General features: G+C 35.6%; 1 protein-coding gene across 4 annotated transcripts in view; it reads left to right on the forward strand.

Annotated features, from left to right (window-relative positions):
* Positions 1–22,372, forward strand: part of PELI1 (pellino E3 ubiquitin protein ligase 1) — a 135,922-nt gene extending 113,550 nt beyond the window's left edge. For all 4 annotated transcript variants that reach the window (XM_015237045.3, XM_072937646.1, XM_072937645.1 and 1 more), the window contains 6 exons: positions 11,279–11,418; positions 12,907–13,036; positions 16,563–16,664; positions 18,917–19,114; positions 19,208–19,396; positions 19,951–22,372. In XM_015237045.3, the coding sequence (XP_015092531.1) occupies positions 11,348–11,418; positions 12,907–13,036; positions 16,563–16,664; positions 18,917–19,114; positions 19,208–19,396; positions 19,951–20,517 (1,257 nt within the window). In that variant the 5' untranslated portion in view covers positions 11,279–11,347 and the 3' untranslated portion in view covers positions 20,518–22,372. The remainder of the gene's footprint in view (positions 1–11,278; positions 11,419–12,906; positions 13,037–16,562; positions 16,665–18,916; positions 19,115–19,207; positions 19,397–19,950) is intronic.
* Positions 22,373–22,774: the final 402 nt, after the last annotated feature.

The raw sequence follows: 22,774 nt of genomic DNA on the forward strand, positions 1-22,774 counted from the left end.
TAAGTTATATTTCCTTTCCTCTTAAGAGAAGGGTTGAATAAATCTTAGGCTCCAAGGCTTTTGTGTTTTTAGGGAGGTTTGTACTGTTAATCTCACCTCCCATCAGTCTTAAAGAAAGCATAAGAAAAATAACTACAGGGGTTTATTGCCTGTTGACTGTTGGTCAGCCGAAAACTAAAAGCTCTTCATTTGCAATATTTTTCCAATCCAAGCTCAGTACTTAGTTTTTAACATGCTTTGGAACTCAGTGTTGTCCATTGTTTTCTTTTCCATTATTAAATTTGAGAATTACATTGCCCTCCCAAGGAAATTGTTTGGTAGCCAGAATGATGATGCTGTTCATTGTACTTTGGTTAACTGTTGACAGTTTATTCAGAATCTAGTTTTTCGATCATAAATTTCCTGAGGTCCTCTGAAAGAGATCTAGGACTTTGAGTTGACTAGTTTACTATTTAAACATTTTTACAAGATAGGGAAAAATTATAGAGAATTTTAAAAAAATGTTGAGAGTCTTGCTTTATAAGAATTTGGGTAATGTTTCTACCTGAATGTTTTGTTGTTCTTCCTCTGATGTGATAGGAAGAGATTTAATAATTTTAGATCTGATGATTGATTGTAGGGGGAAAGGGCTCTTTCTGCTAAACATTGAACAGTTGTAAGTTCCCAGCAGTGTTCCTTTCTGAAGCATTTTATTTTCTTTAAAAGAAAAGGTATAACTGAGATTTTTCTTTTTATAGAAAATTCATGAGAAACAATGTTTTTGCTAGAATATTTACATACTGCTCAGTAATGTGTGTTCATTTTTGATCAAATTTTCTTATCTATTTGTGAGGGAGTAGTATTTACTCTTGTAATGTATACCACAGAAGTTAAGTCAGTGACGAGAAAAGTTGCAGATTAGGAGAAAACATTGATCATAATAATTGGGGTATAATGTAATGTATATAACAATAACCAAGAGTGGAGAGAGGAGATTTGTAGAAATATCCCAGCTATATGTATGTATTATGTTCCTAATGAAAAAAGTTAAGTAGAAATACCATACAGAGTGATTTAAAATATTCACTCTGCTAAAAAATAGATGTTCTTAGCCTCCCACATATAATGTCTCTGAATTACTGCTATAAAAAATTATGGGGAAAACTATGACTTGGTCAGAGAAAGATCAGCTGCTGTTACTTTTGAGAACTTTGCATGAACTGAAGAGAAAACTAAAACTCATAACATGAAACTTTTTCATTAGTGAGATTATAGTAATTGTCGTCTTTTAATAATGACTTCTCTCTATAGGTAGCTGATTTTACTGTTAGAAAAAATATTGGAGATTCGTTTGTAATTTGAATTATCAGCTGTATTTTTCTTTTCCCATTCCTTTTTAATGGAGCTTACGATGAAATTGTGAAACTATAAAAGAATTAAAGTTAACTTCCTTGTAAGAGCAGGGACTACATATACTGAATCTTATTTGATTTAGATACAGTTTTTTTCACTATTGAGTATCAAACATTTATATAGTATTCAGCCTTGAAACTAATTGCAATGATCTTTGAGGCTTTTGATTATATTTCAGAGCAGTAGAAAACTAGAACTTTCTTCATCATATCTGAGTACAAAGAACAGATTATAAACATCTGTTCAGATACTGAGAAATAAAAATGCATCTCTGAGAAAATGATTAAATCTTAAGGGATGAGGCAGCATCGCCACAAATTAACAAAGTATTATTAAAACCAACTTTGTATGCCTAACTGAGTACATTTAACAAACTCTTGATTTTTTTTTTTAACACTACATTAGGTCCTTGAAAATCACTGGTTTAACTCTCATGGTTTGAATAGTTTTAAGAGACTCAGAATTGTGTATCTAGTGAGCGAATCAAGCAGATGGCCCAACATACAAATCTCAGTGCAACTTACTTGTTCTCATTCAGTTCTGGTGACAAATCCTCTGAGGTGTGGAAAATATTGTCCCCGGTTCGTAGGGCGAAAGACCACGTGCTGCAGAACTGGATTGTAAATCTGAGAATTCACGGAGGACCCTGGATGTAGCCCTCATGACAGTCAAGGGCCAGAGTTCTCAGGGTTGACCCTAGACGGTCATAACTTAGTCCTTCACAAGTGTTTCTTCTAGTTTGAAGAAAACGCTATCATAATGAAATAATTAGTGAGTAGTTCAGGAAAATATTTGACTTTCTGACTCTTCAAGATTTTTTTTTTTTAAAGAAATGTGTCAGAATTATCCAGGGCTGCTTTTCTCCAACTCTTCTTCCTGCCAACTCCCCTTTCTGTTCCCTTTCTTTTTTAAGACTAGAATTCATGTGTATAGGTGGACAGAACTCAAGTAAATTCAAATACTGTTAAAGGTTTCAGTGTATAGCATTCATTCAGAAGCTATGATACAGTTCCGTATATGAAGAGTGATAGTAGGAAAAGAGTTGGAGGATTTTCTTGTTTGTTGTTTAGTTTCTCAATGTATTTCTCTCCTCCCCACCCCTCACCCCCATTTACTTTAATTTTAAACTCAATTGTTTCAGCAGTTCCAGAGCGCTAGCTAGAGTTTGAGTTGTAACCTTGGTTTTCTTGTCTATAAAAGGAGGAATATAATAGTTCCTACCTCATAGGGTCGTTCCAGGGATTTAATCAGTTGACATATGTAAAGTGTTGAGAATGGTGCTTGGCACAGAGACAGAACCCAGGAGGCGCCGGACGCTATGAAGAAAGGGTGGCGCAAGCACGAGCTGCCTGCCAGTGTTGGATGCTGATTTTAGAAAAGTATAGAATTTCCCATGAATATACTTTTATGTGATGTTGTTTGTTCAAATATCTATCTAATCCCACCGAATTTGCTGCTTTCTGCAGATTTGTGTTTGTAACTCTAGTGGTTAAACCTAGGGGGAATTCTGATCTTGCCTTCTGAAAAGCGTATCATCATTCTTGGTACTTCGGTAAGGGTTGAATACAGGCCAAGCATTGGCAGAGACAATAAAAATGAGTCCTTAGTTGTATCTTCCCCCCCCACCCTTTGTGTCTTTTAAAATACATTTTCTAGATGTGGGGAGTTAAGTGGTCATTTTGGGGTAGAGTGGCAAGGTTGTATTTAAATCCCCTCCCCCAGTCAGGAATACTGCCCTGTGGTTTTCTCTTGGCTAGCACTTTCCTGAGAGTACATGAAGCCTCCTGTCCCTAGGCTATCTGGACTCATTTCTTTTCTTTTTAAAAAAAATTTATTGAAGTATAGTCAGTTTACAATGTTGTGTCAGTTTTTGGTGTACAGCATAAATGTTTCAGTCATACATACACATACATATATTGATTTTCTTGTCCTTTTTCATTATAGATTACTACAAGATATTGAATATAGTTCCCTGTGCTACACAATGGAGACTTGTTTATGGACTCAGATTTCTAATACGTGTTTTTTTCCTTCCTGATGGGGCCAGGAATTTGTCTTAGTGTAATACCCTGTTTTTCTCCTTGGGTTCCTTCCTCCCCTCCCCATTTTTTAAATAAGCTTGCAAAATCCACTTCATTTACTGATTTTTATTGTTGTTCACTACCAGGAAGCAGGGTTTACAAATACAGTGAGCATTGAGGAAGTGACAAAGATTCAAATAACGTCAAAAAGCCCTAGTCATAGTTGCACAGTTGTTATTTGTCTATGGCTGGAGTGTAACTTGTCTAGAGGTTGTTTTACTTTCTAGTCTTTCTCCCAAATGGTCCCATAATAGGGTCTCTTACTCTTATTTAGGAATCAGCCCCACCCAGGTTTGTCTGGGGTGTGATTGGTTGGTATCAGAAAACCTAAATTAGGAGTTTGGGATTAACAGATGTACACTATATAAAATAGATAAACAACAAGGACCTACTGTATAGCACAGGGAACTATATTCAATTTCTTGTAATAAGCTATAATGGAAAATAATCTGAAAAAAATATATATGTATATGTATAACTAAACTGCTTCGTTGTATACCTGAAACTAATGTTATAAACCAACTACACTTCAATTTAAAAAAAAAAAAGGGACTACTTAACTTCTAGGAGCATCAGTTTTCTCATTTATAAGATAAGATAAATGATTATACTTGATACAGTTGTGATAGAAATTAAATGAGTTAATGTACATTTAATACATGTGTTTCAATTCTGGCTCTGCCAAATATTGCCTGTTTGTCCTTGAACCAATCACTAGCTTTTCTGACTGACAATCTCTGTTTCTTATCTGGAAAATGGAGTTAGTAAGACTTTCCTACCTAATTCACAGGATTATTGTGAGAGTCAAATAAAATAATCTTATGTGAAAGCACTTTACTAATTAACATTCTATGTAAGTGCTAGATAGACTTTAATCCAAGGTTGATTCAAATTGATACCCCTTTTGATTTAAAAGCATTCCCCCCTGCTTTCCAAAACCTGCTTTTAGTTTTTCTAGATACCGGTCCCCTAGGTCATTCCTTATCTGGCCTTCACAGATTAGTCTTTCACTAAGTGTCAGGATTGGCCAGCATTGACCTTAAAGCTACTTCTTTGGGCACCCCAACTCCAGTCCCTTTCCTTCAACCACTTGAGAGAGGTTGCTACAATATTAAAGTATCTCAAATACACAGAAATATTAGTAATTCATCACCGTCAGGGTAAGATGATAGTTCTCCCATTCTCACTCCCAGCCATTCTCACCAAATGTAATAAAATACTGAAACTGCAGCTACTTTTAAAAGCCATTGCCTTCCCTATCCCAAAGCTTAGTAACAACCTTTTAAGACATCAGTATGATTATGGTAGTAAGCAAACACTTATTAAATACCTTACTACGTACCAGCATTATGCCAAAAATAAGGGAAATACCCCTCCTAAAAACGTTGTCTTCTCCAGCTTGAGATTAGAGCAGTGGTTCTCAGGGTAAAGGATGGGAAGGAAGTTAGGGGGTGGGGGATGGGAAGGTGAGACTTTCTGACTATCACAACTAGGGGTGCTAATCCATCTAGGGAGTGTAAAGGTCAGGGTGCTGCTGAACCTCATACTATGCATAGGATTGTAGTCAATATGTAGTCAGAATATCAGTAGTGGCAAGGTTGAAAAACCTTACTTTAGAGGAACAAATACTGTCTGGGAAAGATGTTAATTGCTTTCCCATCAGGATGAAAATATGCTACCACTGTAGCTGATAGAATATCCGCTTGTCATTTGGCCACCCGAAAAGGGGAGGCTGGGAGTTTGTCCAGGAAGTGCCCTGTATCTTGAGAAGGAGAACATGGCCTTCAGTTCCTTCAGTGCAATACTGAGAAGCTGGAAGACAGCAACAGAAAGTAAAGTAGTAACTTCATACTCCTACAGCTGATACCATTATTTCTCCTATCCCTCCTCTCCTTTTATGGAAAAATGCTGCTTATTATTCCTGCTGATTGTGAAAGAAGGAAGAAAGTGATTAAACTTTCACTCTTACCGAGAAACTGCTATAAATTTACCACCTCCAATCATCAGCTAAATTGGTTTCGTAAAATGGCTCCACCACAAATATACCAAAACAGTTCCTTCTGTTTGAATCATCCTTTTGAAATCAGCCACAAGGGAACTCTAGTGTAGATGGAAGTATGTTTCATCAGAGGTAATATATGCAATCCACATTATATTTTTCACCATTAAGAAGCATTGTAACATTTCCATATTTTAAAACATTTTCTTTTCTTCCCCAGCACCCCTTATGCCTACTCACTTGCCTGCAGTGTTCAAAAGATCATGTAAACATCTTCGTAAGCTCTGCTTTGTCTCTTGCTTACTGTTTGTTTTGCTTCTATTTTTCAGGACAGAATTTTGTACTTGGATTTAGTAGGTAGGTAGTAAAAAGGCTGTGTGCAAGGTAAATAATAAAAGAAAAAAAAGTGTTGAGGGAGCAATTTGGACAAAGATTGATTTCCCAGTTTTCCCTCTTTAGGTAAAACTGACAATTACATGTTACAGAAAGTCTTTTCTTTGGGAAGACTTGATATGAAAACAGTTGTCCTTCACTGGCCTTTAAAGAACAGATTTTTAGAATGTATCAAATTAATGAGACTATTTCTAAGAAATACGTATTTTATGGCTAACTTTTCATGGTTTTCTAGCCCACACAGAAAATAACACTATTCCAGAATATATTTATTTTAAAAAATTTGTTTAACTTGGGAAGGTCCCTCCTGATTAGAACAGCATGCTTAATTTTCAAGGATCAAGCAAAGCTTCAAAGTAATAGATATTATAGAAAACAACCTTATGTATCTTACCAAGATTTTCTCTATCATTTTTTTCCAGTCTCTTGTAGAATTCATGGTGCCATTTCATGTTTGTGCTAGATCACATTGGGATAGGACTGAATATATGGGGTCAGGCCAAATGATTGAATACCAACAGGTGGGACCAGTAATTGAGACATTAGAATATACTTTATGTACATCTCATTTTGTGTTTTCTAGAGCATGACTTCAGGAGTTGATTTTGAAGAATTCTGTATCTTTTCAGAGTTTAAAATACAGAGAATGTATAAAAAGTGAGCATAAGTGCACTGTCCAGCTGCTAGGCTTTAAGATTCTAAACCATTGTGAAGATCATGAATCTTTCTTCAGAACACCCAAAGATTACAGTAACTTCTTTCTAACAGTTATCTGTCAACATGTATTAGAATTGCAGAGAAAGGTTCCAGGAGAAGTAGCTGTCATGGCACATTTTATTCATAGTTTAAGAATGCCATTTATATATCGATTAAATGCCATTTTAAATTTAATAGAACTTTATCTTGGTTCATGTAAGTGTATAAATAACCAATACTACTTAAGTGTTTTATTACAGATTTTAGATTATTAGATACAGAAATAGGAGCCAAGTTTGAATGTGTTCCTGTGATTGAAACTTTGATAACACTGACGAAATGTCCCAAGTCAGGCCTTCTAAGGGACTTAACCAGAGTAAGAATAATTGGGAATATGTTATTTTTCTGACTAATTTGGTCAAGGGCTCTAGGAAGTATAGAATGGTGGGTATATGCTAGCCCTGCTCTTAATTCCTTGTCAAAGCTAAAAATTGTTCCTTTGCTGTAGAGGCAATAGGACTAAATCTATAGTTCTATATGTACATTACTTGTAAATTCTTATGTTAGGACCAGATGGTCTCATATATTTCCACCTCCAAAATTCTCTTCATTTTACTTTAGTCCCTTCATTTTTAGAGGTGAGGAAACAGATTGCTTTGTTCAAAGAGAGCGGGAACTAGAACATAGGCTAATACTTGCTAGCCATGCTATAAACTAGTGTCAGCCAAATATGGGCATTCACGTATCACTTTCAGATTTTTGCCGTATCTGTGTACTTACTAATACTATTTAATGCTATTGAAATTGGCTTCTTTAAATAAGTTTTTTTAAGGAAATTTTTTGGTACTATAAGTGGAAAACCACTGTTTCCTAAAAATAGAAAGTAACTCTAAATAGGAATCCAAATCAAGATAACACAATGTTACTAAAATTTAATTTTTAAATTTATTTATTATTATTAAAATTTTAATTCTTACTGTTCTTGATCAGAAATGTGTCAAAGCAATGTTTTCATGTTTGATGGCAGTACCTTAATTGTCTTAAGAAATGCACAGTTGAAGCCTCTAATTAAGCTTCTGTTAGGCTTTTTTAAATGGGCTGCTTCTTTAGGGGGGAAGTAAAAGGATATGGGTACATGTTCATATATTGAAATACAGTCTAGTGTAAATCAGAAGGTCTTGTTTTATGGGACAAAAATTATTCTTTGGTTAACTGTTCTTGAAAACACTTCCACATTTTTACGTTGCAGGTTTTAGTTAGCTTCACATCAGTTTCTTTTCCTAAATGGAGAATTTGATCAGTACAGTTTATTTTACTTAAGTGAACATTTCTGCACAAACCTAATGTCTCATAATTATGATGATATACCTAAATATCAGTTTCTGTAAGCTTTGAGCAATCTAATATATTAAAATCTGATCATCAAAAACAAATTCATTTGGGGAAATGAGAAAATTTTATAGTATATTTGAAAGGAGGAATTGTTTTTCTTAAAATAGTTCTTAAGAATGTTTCATTTCTTTAATTTAGTAAGCAATTTTAAAATTTACCAACAAAAATAGTGTGTTTGAATTGCTGGTCTAAATGTATATGTCCGTTACAAGGTATAAAAAAGGGGTCAGAATAGCTAAGCCTTGTCCTTTTACTTGTTCTTATTCATTGGGCTACAAATATTCTATGTTGCCTTCTCTCCATAAGTGCTGCTATACAGGCATATTTCACTATAATGCAGGAAAAGACAAGTAGGCATTTTTCATTCATGAGTTGCCTGTGAAACCAATTGGTGCAAATATAAAACCAGGAGACTTTGATGGATTAGCTAGAAGAGTTTTCTTGTGAAACCTTCATAATAGGGCTAACAGGAAGACCAGGGAGAGAATAGTTAATAGGAGATACCTGGTCCCATTAAGCTGCTGATAAAATAGACATCATAGTATTGTGGGGATTGTTTACTGTAGTGATTTTTCTAGCTTTTCAGATGGGCTAGTCTTTTGTTTTTCATACTTGTGTCAAATTTGTATTTTTTAATTAAAATTTTTATTTTGAAGTAATTGTAGATTCACATGCAGTTGTAAGAAATAATACGAGAAAAAGAGAGATCTTGTGTACCCTTTACCCAGTTCCCCCCAATGGAAATATCTTGCAAAACTGTCGTACAGTATCACAGCCAAAATGTTGATACTGATAAAGGTATAGAACATTTCCATCACCCCAGTGATTCTTCCCTGTTACCCTTCTGCAGCCACACCCACTGCCCCTGATACTCCCACCCCACCTCAACCTGTGGCAACCACTAATCTGTTTTCCATTTTTGTAACTTTATCATTTCAGGAATGTTAGGTAAACAGAATCATTTATGTAACCTTTCGAGCTTCGATTTTTTTTTTTAAACTCAGCATAATTCTCTAGAGATTCATCTATGTTGTTTCATGTACCAGTAGTTTGTTCCTTTTTATTGCTGATTGCTATTCCACAGTGTGGATGTACCACAGTTTAATCATTCACTCAGTAAAAAACGTCTGGGCTGATTCCAGTTTTGGGCTGTTATGAATAAAGCGGCTATAAACATTTATGTACAGGTTTTGTGTGAACATAAATCCTGATTTCTCTGGAATAAAAATGCCCAGAAGTGTATTATATATATTGCCTTAAATAATTGCCTTAAATATTTCCTTTACATAGATTTGGAACCACATCAGACAGTGTTAAAATTTTTGCTTTGACTTTCAGACGCAATGTAGAAAATTAAAAAGAAGGAAAGCTTATAATGTACCCAAATTTTTACTACTATGTTCTTCTGTTCTGATGTTCCAGGGTTTTGTTTTATTTTTTTTTCTCTAATATTATTTCTTTTCTGTTTAGAGAATTCCTCTAGCCATTCTATTAGAGTAGATCTGCCAGTGACAAATTGTCTTAACTCTCCCTCATCTGAGAATGTCTTGATTTCCTCTCCATTTTTGCCTGGTATAGGAGTCAGGATTGATAGTTACTTTCAGCACCTGAAAAAGACATGCCACTTCCTTCTGGCTTCTATAGTTTCTGGTGAGAAATCCACTGTCATTCTAATTGTTTTTCCCCTGCAGGAAAGGTGTAGTTTCTCTCTGAATGCTTTCAAGATAATTTCTTTGCCTTTAGTTTCCTAAAGTTTAATTATGATGCATCTTATCATCAATTTCTTTAGTTTTATCCTGTGTGGAGTTTGTTCAGCTTCCTGAATCAGTGGTTTTGTTTCTCTTTCCAAATTTGGTGAGTCTCAGCCATGATTTCTTTGAGTACTCTTTCAGTTTAACTCTTTATCCTTTCATCATGGGCTCCAGTGGTACAAATGTTAGATCTTTTCCTGTAGCACCACAGATCCATCAGGCTCTGTTTTTGGTTTTTTGGGTTTTTTTTGCTTGTTTTTTTTTTCCAGTCTATTTTCTCTCTGTTGTTCAGATTGGGCACTTTCTATCATCCAGTTCATTGATTCTTTACTGCATCCCTTTCATTCTGATGTTGAGCACATCCAGTGAGCTCTTTTGTATCTTCTGTTTCTTTGCAGAGACTTTGTCCCAAACATATTTGTAATTGATTATTGAAGAATTTTGATCATAAGTGGTTTAAAATCTTTGTTAGATAATTCTCAAATCTCTGTCATCTCAGTTGTGGCATCTGTTGATTAGCATTTTTGCATTGTTTTAATTCTTTCTAGTTCTTGATACAATAAATGGTTTTCTTTTGAAACCTGGACATTTTTTTGTATTATATTCTGACACTCTGGATGTTATCCAGACCTTCTGTTTTCATGGGCTTTTCCGGACATAACTCTGTCAGGGGAATATGGGGAGCCTCCTCATTACTGCCAGGTAGACATGGAAGTCCGGGTTCCCTACTCAGCCTCCATTGACATGTGAGGGACGGAGATCACTGCCAAGTCAGGATAGAAATCCAGGCTCCAGAGGTCTCCACTGATACCACTCAGACAGAGGGGGTCACACTACCAGCCAACTGGGTAGAAGTCCTGGCTCTCTACTTGGCCTGCTCTGACACTGCCTATAACAGGGGCGGGGGCCAGGGGAGGTCAGGCCTCCTCATTATGGCCTCATGAGGTAGAAGTCTGGGCTCCCCATTCAGCTCTTGCTGCTGTGGGCAGTGGTAGAGTTACCATGTTTTTCTGTGTTGTTAAGCTGCAGTAAAGCAGTTATTGTCAAAAGTTTTCTATCTTGCCAAGGGTGCCCTTTTTTTGTTCCTTGGACTAGAGAGAGCAGGCATTGTTGGGTGTGTTTGTTTTTTATCTCTGCCAGTTGGCATTTCCAGGTTGCTGGATTCTTAAGCTCCAAGGCTGGGATATACAGGCAAAAGGAAAGCCCAGATAACTCACCACTGAGTCCTTCCTTGAGCCCTGAGGTCTCTAACTGGTCTGCCTTCTCTCTATTTTTCAGAGTCTTCTTATTTTTTTAATACAATGTCCACAGTTTTTAGTTGTAGTTAGCAGAAATTATAGGAGAAAATATATCTACTTCATCTTCCTGGAACTAGAAGTCCCCAGATTTACATTTTTAATCTGTTTAAACAGATGTATCAAATATATAACCATTATTGGGGGAAATGTCACACACTTTATATATTATGTGATACTTTACATAATATTGTGCTCACGAGGACTGCTAGAAAGGAACATCTTTATTTAAACTGAAATTCATTGTTCATACTATTAATGAGAACTTTTTCCCTCTAGGAAATAATGCAAAAGGTGTCCCAAGGCTCCTGACCAGTGAACAGAGATTTGAGAAAAACAGCCAAGCTCATGTTTTCTCCTGATCAAGAAAATCATCCATCCAAAGCACCAGTAAAATATGGTGAACTCATTGTCTTAGGGTAAGGTCTCCCCATCTGATAAGCATAAAATTTAATAATACATGGTAACTTGAACATCTAGGTAAAAACTCCTTTTTTTTAGAATTTATATCCTGCCTGTTTCCAAAGAGGATTTAAAGCTACAGAGAAATATTACCAAATCAAGAAAGTCTTTTCATTCTCATTTTTATATCATCTTTATAAATACTCAAGTTCTGCATAAACTTTGCCTCACTCACCTTCATCCCTAGAAGTGAAGTGAAAATGTATTTGTCTGAAGTCACATAGCCAGTCCATCTGTCTTCCCTACCCCATCTTTCAGAGAAATTTTCCTCAGCTGACTTTACCAAAAATCCCTCCCTCCCTGCTTAGGTCATTTCATGTAGGTGTTAGTGTTTGTTCGTTCCTCTGCCCTCTGAGATAGTTGTTGCTTTGTGCTTATGGTCCCGTACTTGAGGAAAACAGTTGTATAGACATCATGATGTGATGATTCTGAAGCCCAGGACCTTGCTGCTTGTTTGCTTCAAAAGTTGAGTGAGGAATAGATGATTCCGTTATTTCAGTTCATTCATTCTAAACTTGCCACAACTGTCAAAATTAAGACACAGTGTTAGTCTGTTGACTAAGAGATCTCAGAAACTTGATTGTGAAATTTACTTTCACCCAACTGTTTCTCTCCTGCCTAAAAAAAAGGAGCTCTAGACACGACAATAGGTTTTAGAATCAGGTTGGTACAAATTTTTGTTTAAGTAAGAATGTGTGTCCATTGTTTCAGATAAAAAAGTAAGAGAAACTGGGGAGATAATATAGAGTTAGTGCCTAATACATAGTAAACTCCCAAATGTTTTGTTTTGAAATTTTTCCCTCTTAGTTTGGTCCTTGCTTACTTGCTTACCTTTAAGGTATATATGCGTTATCATGGAGAAATGGTCATAAGGTCAACAAAAGTATGTTTAACTACTAGTTAGTTACAGCTCAGTTGGACAGGTTTTGCGAGCATAATGTGAATGTGTACTTGTGAGTAGCTGAGACTTAACAAACAAGTCTAAAAATTCCTCTTCCAAAGTTCAGCTATTTATAAAGTGTTTGGTTCATAATTAAAGGAGATTCTATTTTAAACAGTTCATACATACTTTTAAAGGTTGTATTAGCACAAACACTCACCTTTACAAGAAAATAGAATGAGTCATAAGAAGTCAGATATGCCATTAATCAGCTCTTGATTATCTTGACTAAAAGAGGGAAGGAAAACATAGATAATTCAAAGCTATGTGTAACCCAGAGGTACTTCTCTGTGATACTGAATGTGACCATGAAGAATCTCATTTTGTTTCACACTTAGGCAACTGGTCTAGGGATCAGCAATTGCTTAAAGTTAATTCGAGGTATTTATAATGTGCTATTAGATAATTAACTGGGGATGGATCCTCTAAGACAAAGTAAACCATTTGTTTTAGAATTGTGTGGTTCTTAAAAGAGATCACCTAAACTTTTTTTTCCTTCCATCAGGTATAATGGGTCTCTCCCAAACGGCGATAGAGGAAGGAGGAAAAGTAGGTTTGCTTTGTTTAAAAGACCTAAGGCAAATGGGGTGAAGCCCAGCACTGTGCATATTGCTTGTACTCCTCAGGCTGCAAAGGTAAATAAAAAGCTAAACTAAATTAACTTGGAGAAATTGAAAGACTGGTACATGTTGTTTATATTCTCTAGCATTCCCTTCATGTTCTATACCAGAAGTTTCCTTTTGTTTGGATGGGAGAAGATGCTTTGGAGACGTGATGTTTGAAGAGCTGCTATCTGGAAGGGCATTGGACTTTTTTTTCTGTGACAGATGGATAAGTGGGTGGAAATTAGAAGGAAACATTTCCTTTTCCTATTAAAAAAAGTGGGAGTGGGGTAAGGCTCGGACTTTATCTAGTATTTACAATTGTGCAGCTGTCTGCCCTGAGAAGTAGGGTGTTCCCACTATTACTAGAGGGCCCTGCCTGGGCTGGGCAAGGAGTGTGGTGCATAATATATGTATTCAGGTACTAGAAGCATGTTTGGATGAGGTAATTTTTAAACTAAGAATCTTTGTCAAAGATTCTATGGATCCTCTTTGTTTTTATTGTTTGTTTTATGACCCTCATACCTTTTAGCATGGTTCCTTGAACAAAGTAGACCTCAGTAATTATCAGATTGAATCAAAGCTATGAAAGCAAATACCCAATTGTCTATAATATAACTTTTCAATCTCCTGGCCTATTTCATGCTTCTAGCCCCTTTTTATTTCCCAACCAGAATCTCCAGAAGCTGGGCCAGCATTTCAGGACATTTGGACTTTTCCTAGAGTGGTAGAAAATAAGGGGAAATTTCAGATCTCTCTGTTTTCTGTGAATTCCTCTACTTCTAATTTTATAACACAGCTGAATTTGATACTGTTATGAGCGAACAAAAATGACAAAGCATTCTTTGACTTCTGAAAGCATCTATATCTTTAGCTTAGCAGCCCCAGAATATGCATTAATATTCCACCATTTCAAATATATCTTTCTAAGTTAAATAAACAAGAGACAGAAATTGGCGTATGTTGTTTTAGGTCATAGCTCCAGTCCTGAAGTCAGATGGATTTTTGACGCTGTGTTATATCCAGTGTGGTGTCTAAACAAGACACCGCATGCCTTGAGTAGATCTCCTCTTTTACTATTTGAGAGCCAGTGAGTGTAGAAGAAGGACAGTTTCTTTTAGGTGTTTCTTTCTGTTCCTTTGCAGAGAAGGGATGTGCTAATAATAAGCAGGCAGTGGAAGTGAAGGGCTTATTGATCCAGTCTAAGGAGATGCTTTCCAGTGTTGCCCCACAGAAGTGCTTTGGCATTTGGGATGTGCCAATTCTTCATGCAGGACTGTCCTACATGTTGTAGGATATTTAACATTCTTAGCCCCCACACTGAATGCTATTTAAGCCCTCGAATCATTGTGTCAGCCCAAAAAATGCACCTACATATTTCCAAGTGCCCTTACACAGCTAATATTACCTCACATTGAGAACCACTAACAGGGAAAATATATCTGTTCTAGTGTTTACTTCTGTACTTTTATCCAATTCTGTACTTTTCTTCTTAGTTTTACTGTCATCCTCCTAATGTTTTCATTGTTGGCTCCTTTTCATCTTTACTAGGCAACAAGAATCTTAGGGATCAAAGAGTGACTCTTTCAATTTTGGAGGAATGCAGTAATGAGGTCATGAAGAAAACTAATTGTTTAGTCTGGCAGTCATCTGGGATGAGTGGTTAAACCTGCCTTCCAGTCTAGGGAGAACTTATCTTGACATAATTTCTTATTCTCGATCTAAGAGTAGGGTCTAATAGCTTGAAAAAAAACCAGCTAGTGGCAGGGGGAGATTACAGTCTCAAAGTACACAAAAAAAAACCCTGTGTTTTCAAATCCCTTTAGCGATTAAGAATTAACTTCCAAAATACTGAGTAATTATTTCCTTGAAAAGTCGGCTGCTTAATACTGAGTTAAAGTAATTATACGTTTTTAAACCTTTAAAACTATTTTGTAATGTTTGTGAACACACAAATGTGTAATAAATCATGTTAAGCACATGCATGGAAATGACCTCCACTGCACTCTTGACAATGGATACCTCTGGAGAGGGGGGAGTAGGAAGGACAGGTCAGCAGCCTCCATTATTTCTGTAGTTTAATTTCTTTGAAAAAATTAAACAAAAATGGCATTAGTAAGCTTTGATAAAGTTGGGTAGTTAGTACCCGAGTGTTTGTTTATCCTCTTTGTATATTGGAAAGTTTCGCAATCTTTTTTTTTTTTTTACTTTGTTTGTTGAAGGACAGTAATTAGGTTTATTTATTTATTTTTAGAGGAAGTACTGGGGATTGAATCCAGGACCTTGTGCATGCTAAGCATTTTCTCTACCACTTGAGCTATATCCTCCCCACCGGAAGTTTCACAATCTTAATGATCTTTAAACTATTATTTTAGGGCTTTAGCAATTACAGATAAACTACAAATTGAAAGCAAGTAAAATTTTATAATGTCAAAATTTTAATTAAGAAAATTTTTTCATTTAGCCTCTTTGCTGCATATAATCATTCTTTTGTGCCTTTGTATCTGTTTTACTTTTATGCAACTTACTTCTACTTCCTTTGTGCAGGTTCCTCATCCCTCCCCAATATTATTTTGTGTGTGTGTGTATACACTAAATATATATAGAAAATGCCTGAAAACAAAACTGAAAAGTTCTTTGTAGCAGTGTTTTTAGTTCGGAATAAGTCAGAAGTACAGTCATAGGCATTATATCCTATATCCATTATATCCTATTAAATTTCCTTTGGTAATATTTAGTTATTCTATGAATTTCTCTGTGTCTAGCTCAGCATGTAGCAAGTATTTGTCATCTATAGATTCCAGAATGGTTAGGAAAACCAGATAACTCTGCTTATTTGTTAACTTTATATCTCTTTGAGTTACTTTAAAAAAATAAAATTCCTCTTAACTTGCAAGATTTTTGTATTTTCTCCTTAACAGAGCAGTACTGACCACTGATTTCAGTTCCTACCTGGGATTTGGTTTTGATTATCTTATAATTTGAAATACTTAAAAGGGAGACTCAGATTTGATACTGTTTTTAAACAATAAACTTACATTCTTACTCTATAATTGCTTCAAAGCACAGGTATACCTCAGATATTGCAGGTTCAGTTCCAGAACACCACAATAAAGCAAGTCATGATGAATTTTTTGGTTTCCCAATGCATATAAAAGTTGTGTTTATACTATGTTGTTGCCAGGTGTGTAATAATGACATTATGTCTAAAAATCAGTGTGCATTCCTTATTTTAAAAATACATTATTACTAAAAACTACTAAGCATCATCTGACAATGCGATTGCCACAGACCTTCAATTTGTAAAAAATGCAGTATCTGCAAAGCGTAAAAAAGCGAAGCACAAAATGAGGTCTGCCTGTATTATTCTACATCCCACTCACCTTGAGAACCCACTGTCACAGTTGAGGTTATGCAAGAGTTATTAATCTCTACCCTAAATTTCAGAGGGAAAATACATTACGTATGTAATAAATTATGTTTCTTTTTTTAATGAAGAGATTATCTGATTTGATTGACCTGCCTGCTGATTTTTCCTTATTAATCTTTTCTTTCTTAGGCAATAAGCAACAAGGACCAGCATAGCATATCATACACTTTATCTCGGGCCCAGACAGTGGTGGTTGAATATACTCATGACAGCAACACTGATATGTTTCAGGTATTAGAACATCTGAATTTTTTTTTTCGTAAAATACAAAAAAGTTAAAACCCCGTTGTAAATAACTTATGCTGTGGTCAGCTTAAAATACATGTTTTAATGATGTATTTTATTAGCATACATATTGATTTCTAAACCCCATATCTAGACATCCATCTAGTATGGTTAAGAGATGGGTTCTGGAATCAGAATTCCTGGTGAACATTACTCAGTCACTCTCTGCCTCAGTTTCCTCCTGTAAAGTGCAGATATTAGCGCTTCCCTCAGATGACTATTAGGAGACTTAAATGTGTTAGTATCTAAAAAGTACTCAGAGCTGTGCCAGGTACCTGGTAAACACTTAGCTATTAATAGTACTAGTATAATAATAACTCTGTTAGCTATTATTATCAGAAAAAGGAATCAAGAGATATTTTGCACAGGTTTATGAATTTTTTTGTTATTACTTCTCACCTTCCTCTCTAGGCAACTAAAAGAACAGGCAGTCTCTAACTATTCATATCATATATGTGAAGTCAAACTTGTTTCTCAGCACATATTTGGTCAAAGCTACTGGAGCAGTAAAAGTTTTTATTTCTCTCATTCTTTGTACCAATCCAGTGCTGATGTTTTTATACATTAATAGATGACAGAATAGTGAAACCCAACGATGTAAGCAAAATTCATGATATTCATGATAACTTCTCCCTTAATATTGGGTTTTGTAAAGCCTTGGGCCTTTTTGAAACAAACTTAAATAGGACATAAGTACGTGATAGTGTTGCTCTTAAAATTATTGTCCCAGTGACTTTTCAACATTTCTTTATTTTACAAGATTAACTGAAGGTAAAAAATCCCGGAGGTGTCTTTGCTGTAGTCAATAACAAAATAAAGTCACTGTTCCCACCCCACCCCCAACTTTTTTAATGGAATGCTGAATTTTTTTAGAATAGTGGAAATAATTTTTAGTTCCAAAGTCGGAGACCATTTTCTTTGGATATCATATTCTCAGAAATGGAGAAGGCACATCCAATGTTACATTTGTTAGCCAACCAATTTCCCCCTAAAACTATCCAAACTAAATAAAGACTTTATACTTGATGATAGGTTAAAAACACTGAAGAGTTTTACTTAAAAGTGTGCTCATACAAGGAATTCTTAAGGCTCAACTATGCAAAAAATGACTTTTAAGTGTCATCATCTTTTAAGAGGGTCAATATTTTTTCTCAGTAACCACATTCTTTAAATTTTATGGTATTACTTTATAACAAATACATTAATAAACTGATTCCTAAGCATTTAAAACTCTGTGACACTTGTCACTTTTGTCATCTATTACACTGTTTTCCTTTTTTCTTTTCAACTTTGATCTTTCAAAATGAAGTCAATTTATTTACCATCTAGTACCTCTGAAGGTATTTTTGGTTCACTGACACCTCACACACCAGAACTTCTTTCTGGGTACCTTGTCTCTCTGAAATATGGCCAACAACCAAGAAAACAAAAAGGGCATCTAGGCATATAAGATAAATGCCACAAAGTGAATGCACTGAAATTCCTTTTCCCTGCTCCCTTGAGAATTCCTTAGGCATTCACCATGAACCTTTTGAGATACTATTCTTTGAAGTTTGGTTATTTGATTTCTCAGCCCATAGCAGAATTAGAGTAACTGGTTAGAGGAGGGGTATGCTGCTAGAGACAAATATGCCCAACAGCAGGAAATGATAGCTGACAGTCTGATAGAAAAGACACAAGAAAATCTTTGAAATATACATAAGACCTCAAAGCAGGGTTGTGTATGCCTTTAACGTAAGTACACCTTTATAACAGCTGACATCACTGCATTTTAGCTTAAAATCAATGATATTCATAGTGTAATGCCCTGGAGTCCTCATAAAAGATTTACTTTTATGTTCACTGTATTCTGTTAAGGAAACTAGAGTAATACATGGTAGACATGTTTCTGTCCAAGGGGGTTAAAATTAAAATCTGCCGCCACCTAAAAATCTCAGCCACTCCAAACTCTTCATTCCCTGAGGGTTTCATGTGTTCTGAGTCATAAGTTCCTACTTAATTCTATGCTCTAAGTGATTACTACATCAGAGGAAATCTGACAGATTGATTTTCAAGGGTATAGATGCCCCAGAGTTAAGTATAAGTTTGAGCTTTAGAAATGTCACAGGCTTAATGATTTCACCTCATTGTGCCTTTCTTGAATGGATTTTCCACTGTGTTCCTTTGAATAGGTTTATAGATACTTCTTTTTTCCTTAGATTGGTCGGTCGACTGAAAGTCCTATTGATTTTGTGGTAACTGACACAGTTCCTGGAAGTCAAAGTAATTCTGATACACAGTCAGTGCAAAGCACCATATCAAGATTTGCCTGTAGAATCATATGTGAACGGAATCCCCCCTTTACAGCACGGATTTATGCTGCAGGATTTGACTCATCAAAAAACATCTTTCTTGGGGTAAAAGCTTCTTTCCTAAATGTTGGCATTATGTTATAACCACTTTTATTTCCCAATTACAAATAAATGGAAGCTCGATATTTTTCCTACTAGGAGAAGGCTGCCAAATGGAAGACATCAGATGGACAGATGGATGGCTTGACCACTAATGGCGTTCTTGTTATGCATCCACGCAATGGGTTCACAGAAGACTCCAAGCCTGGAATATGGAGAGAAATATCAGTGTGTGGAAATGTATTCAGCCTGCGTGAAACCAGGTCAGCTCAGCAGAGAGGAAAAATGGTAAGTACAGAGATGTAGCTTCTTATTTAACTACAGTAAACTCACAGGGTGGGTTGGAGTGAATACATTACATATTCCTCAGAATGACTAAATCTTTTGCTGATGTAGAGTACTAAGTCTGACTGTCAACTACTATGCCAGGAGGATAGTATCTTAATGTTTCAATTAGGACACTCTAAAAATGTATTCTTTTACATTATGTTAATATATTTTAAAACTTAAGATTTCCCAAATTAAACAGCACTCTGTATTTTCTACTTATATCTGTATATCTTCGATCGAGATACTTACCAAATTGGAAATATTAAACTTACTTATTAGCCAGATGTTTTAACCATAAATTATCTCTACTATAAGGCTAAAAAGAGTTATGTTACTGCTCAATATTTTATCCTTGAATTTAAAACTTATATTTTCATGACTGTCATAAGAGTTTCTTAAATGTTTGGTAACAACAGGAGGAAATCTCAATTCTTGAGTAAGGAGCAGACCAAAACTCTTATGTAAAAATCTAAACACTGCGGTGAATGTTTTTTGATTCTTGTTTCCTCTAGGTGGAAATTGAAACCAATCAGTTACAAGATGGCTCACTAATTGACCTCTGTGGTGCAACATTGCTGTGGCGTACTGCAGAAGGCCTTTCCCACACTCCTACAGTGAAGCATTTAGAAGCTTTAAGACAGGAAATCAATGCAGCGCGACCTCAGTGCCCTGTAGGGTTCAACACACTAGCATTTCCTAGTATGAAGAGGAAAGATGTTGTTGATGAAAAACAACCATGGGTGTATCTAAACTGCGGCCATGTGCATGGCTATCATAACTGGGGAAACAAAGAAGAACGTGATGGAAAAGATCGTGAATGTCCTATGTGTAGGTCTGTTGGTCCCTATGTCCCTCTGTGGCTTGGATGTGAAGCTGGATTTTATGTGGACGCCGGCCCTCCAACCCATGCGTTTAGCCCATGTGGGCATGTGTGTTCAGAAAAGACAACTGCCTATTGGTCCCAGATCCCACTTCCTCATGGTACTCATACTTTTCATGCAGCCTGTCCCTTTTGTGCACATCAGTTGGCTGGTGAACAAGGCTACATCAGACTTATTTTCCAAGGACCTCTAGACTAACAGACAGTTGTCCTCCAGGACTGCATTATAAATTTATAAGCTAAGTGATTTGCGGTTTCCAACCTATTGTCCATGTCACAGTTTTTCTGCTCTAGTCATTTGCATTAAGATGAAGAATTTTTTAAACATTTATAATAAATAGTAGCAATTTCTGAGCAAAAATCTGAGAAACTCAAGCAGAGGAATTTCCGAAAGTACCAGACTTCTGAATTCTGAGTTTTGAAAATATATTTTGAGGAGAAAAAGACATAGTCTAATTTGATGCCTTCATTTTAGTGTTTTTGAATCACCCATCCTCGGTGTTGAAAATTTGTTTTGTATAACTGAGGGTACTGTTGGTTCAAACTATGTTAGTTTACAGTTTGTTGCAAACATTGTAAAATACAGCAACATGTATATTAACTTTTTTTCTATTTATCTTTATTATGGAAAATATCTTAGAATGTTCTTGATAGAGTAGCATGGTAATGATGGTCTCACACTCTTGGTGTGAATGGTAGTTTAGCAAGCATAGCTCAAGGATTTGCAAGGTTAGAAAGAAGGACAGGAGAGCCTCTCTCCCCACCCCCATCTAAATATGAAATTTGGTAAATTAGAATACTTTGTAAAATTCATATTAATTACCATTGTGTAAGAGGTGTTTGTTTTTAACCACGCTGAAGATGATCGGGAAAGATTTTTTCCTTAATGTTTCTCTTGAGTGTAGTACTATAACAAAAACTTAATGCTAAGAAACATTTTATATGCTCCTTTGAATATGCAATTTAATCTAGATTATCTATTTTTCTCCCAGGATAACTAATCTGTTTTTAGTATCAGCAACATTTGGCAAGTTTATTTTTTAGATACAAACTGTGGTTCATCTGTTCACTGTTTCTAGAAAAAAAAAAATCATTCCCATGAGAAAAAGCATAAATTAACCAGAAAGCAGAGTGACTTGATTTGCTTTTAGAAAAAGAAATGCTTAATTAATTAACTCCTCTGTATTTGTCCTTATCCCAGTGTTAAGAAATTTAGAACGATATAAAGGGTTGAATGACAGTGCTCTTTTTCTTCTTCTTCTTTTCTTTTTTAATCTAACAGACCAGCCTTAACTGTGGGCTTGAATCCTAGAAGGAGAGTTGCCACAGTGTGACTCAAGGAAATGTTTGGTTGGCAGATGAGCACCAGTGACAGCCAAGTAGAGGGACATACTTGCATGGTCAGTTTATTCCCTAATCCCAAAAAGTTCTTTGCTTTCAAAAGCAAGAAAACATTTCTCCCCCTAGCCTTTTTTTTTTTTTCTTAACACACCATAAGGAAAGTATAGACAGTTGCACTACATCAAACCCTTTGTGACACTTGTAGAAATCAGCATACTTTAGATTAGACAGTATCTTTTTTTAATCTTTTGATTTGTTTTCCTTTAGTTCGAAAAGTTGTATAATACTGAATTGACTGTAGCAAATTTTCATATGTGGTAGCATAGCTTTAATTTATCCTATTGAATTTTCTTTTGGTTTTTAAAAAACAAAACCTATTGCTTAGAAGCCATGAACTATTTTATTTTACTTCAACTTGTCAAAATTTCCTTGTTTTAAAAAATGAGCATTTGGGTTCACTCAGGAAATGCATGTCAGGAAACTTGTATTATAAGTTGACTAGTTGTGATGTATCAGTAACTGCTGTTACCCCTTTTTCAAAGAAATATCATTGATTTTGAAGTTTTCTAGATTGTCACATGCTTTGTGACTAATGCAAGGAAATCAAGTCCTGTGTTGTATTTGTTCTAGTCATTTCTATTCAGGCTATATATTGTAGCTATTTTTATTTGCAATTAATTTATTCAAACTAAGTAAATACTTTTCAAAATAGATATTTGAATTTGTCTCTGAGTTCATTTTTGCATAACTGAGGATGGGAAACCAGAAGTGAAAACCTGTGGACAAATCTAGCCCACAGTCCAAAAGTATTCACTTGAAATAGATGAGGAGTTTGCTTTTAATGTAGCTGTTAAATCTCCAGTTCTCTTGGGACAGAGTCTCTTACTTATTAATAAAGGAGCTGGTTTAGTGGTTGAATAACTGAGATCTTTTTCTAAGTTAAGTCCTGCTAGAGAGTTGGCTCTTTGCAGGTTGCATACTGGACTGTTCAGTGCCACAGTGACCATAAATGGTTCTTCCTGAGGTGCCCGAGTTTCCTCCTGCCAACTGAGAAAAATCTGCCTCATCTTCTATCAGATTGAAGTTTTGAAAACTCAGGTAATTTAAATCATTAG

This window comes from Vicugna pacos, chromosome 15 (assembly GCF_048564905.1).
Source record: "Vicugna pacos chromosome 15, VicPac4, whole genome shotgun sequence".
Classification (NCBI taxonomy): domain Eukaryota; kingdom Metazoa; phylum Chordata; class Mammalia; order Artiodactyla; family Camelidae; genus Vicugna; species Vicugna pacos.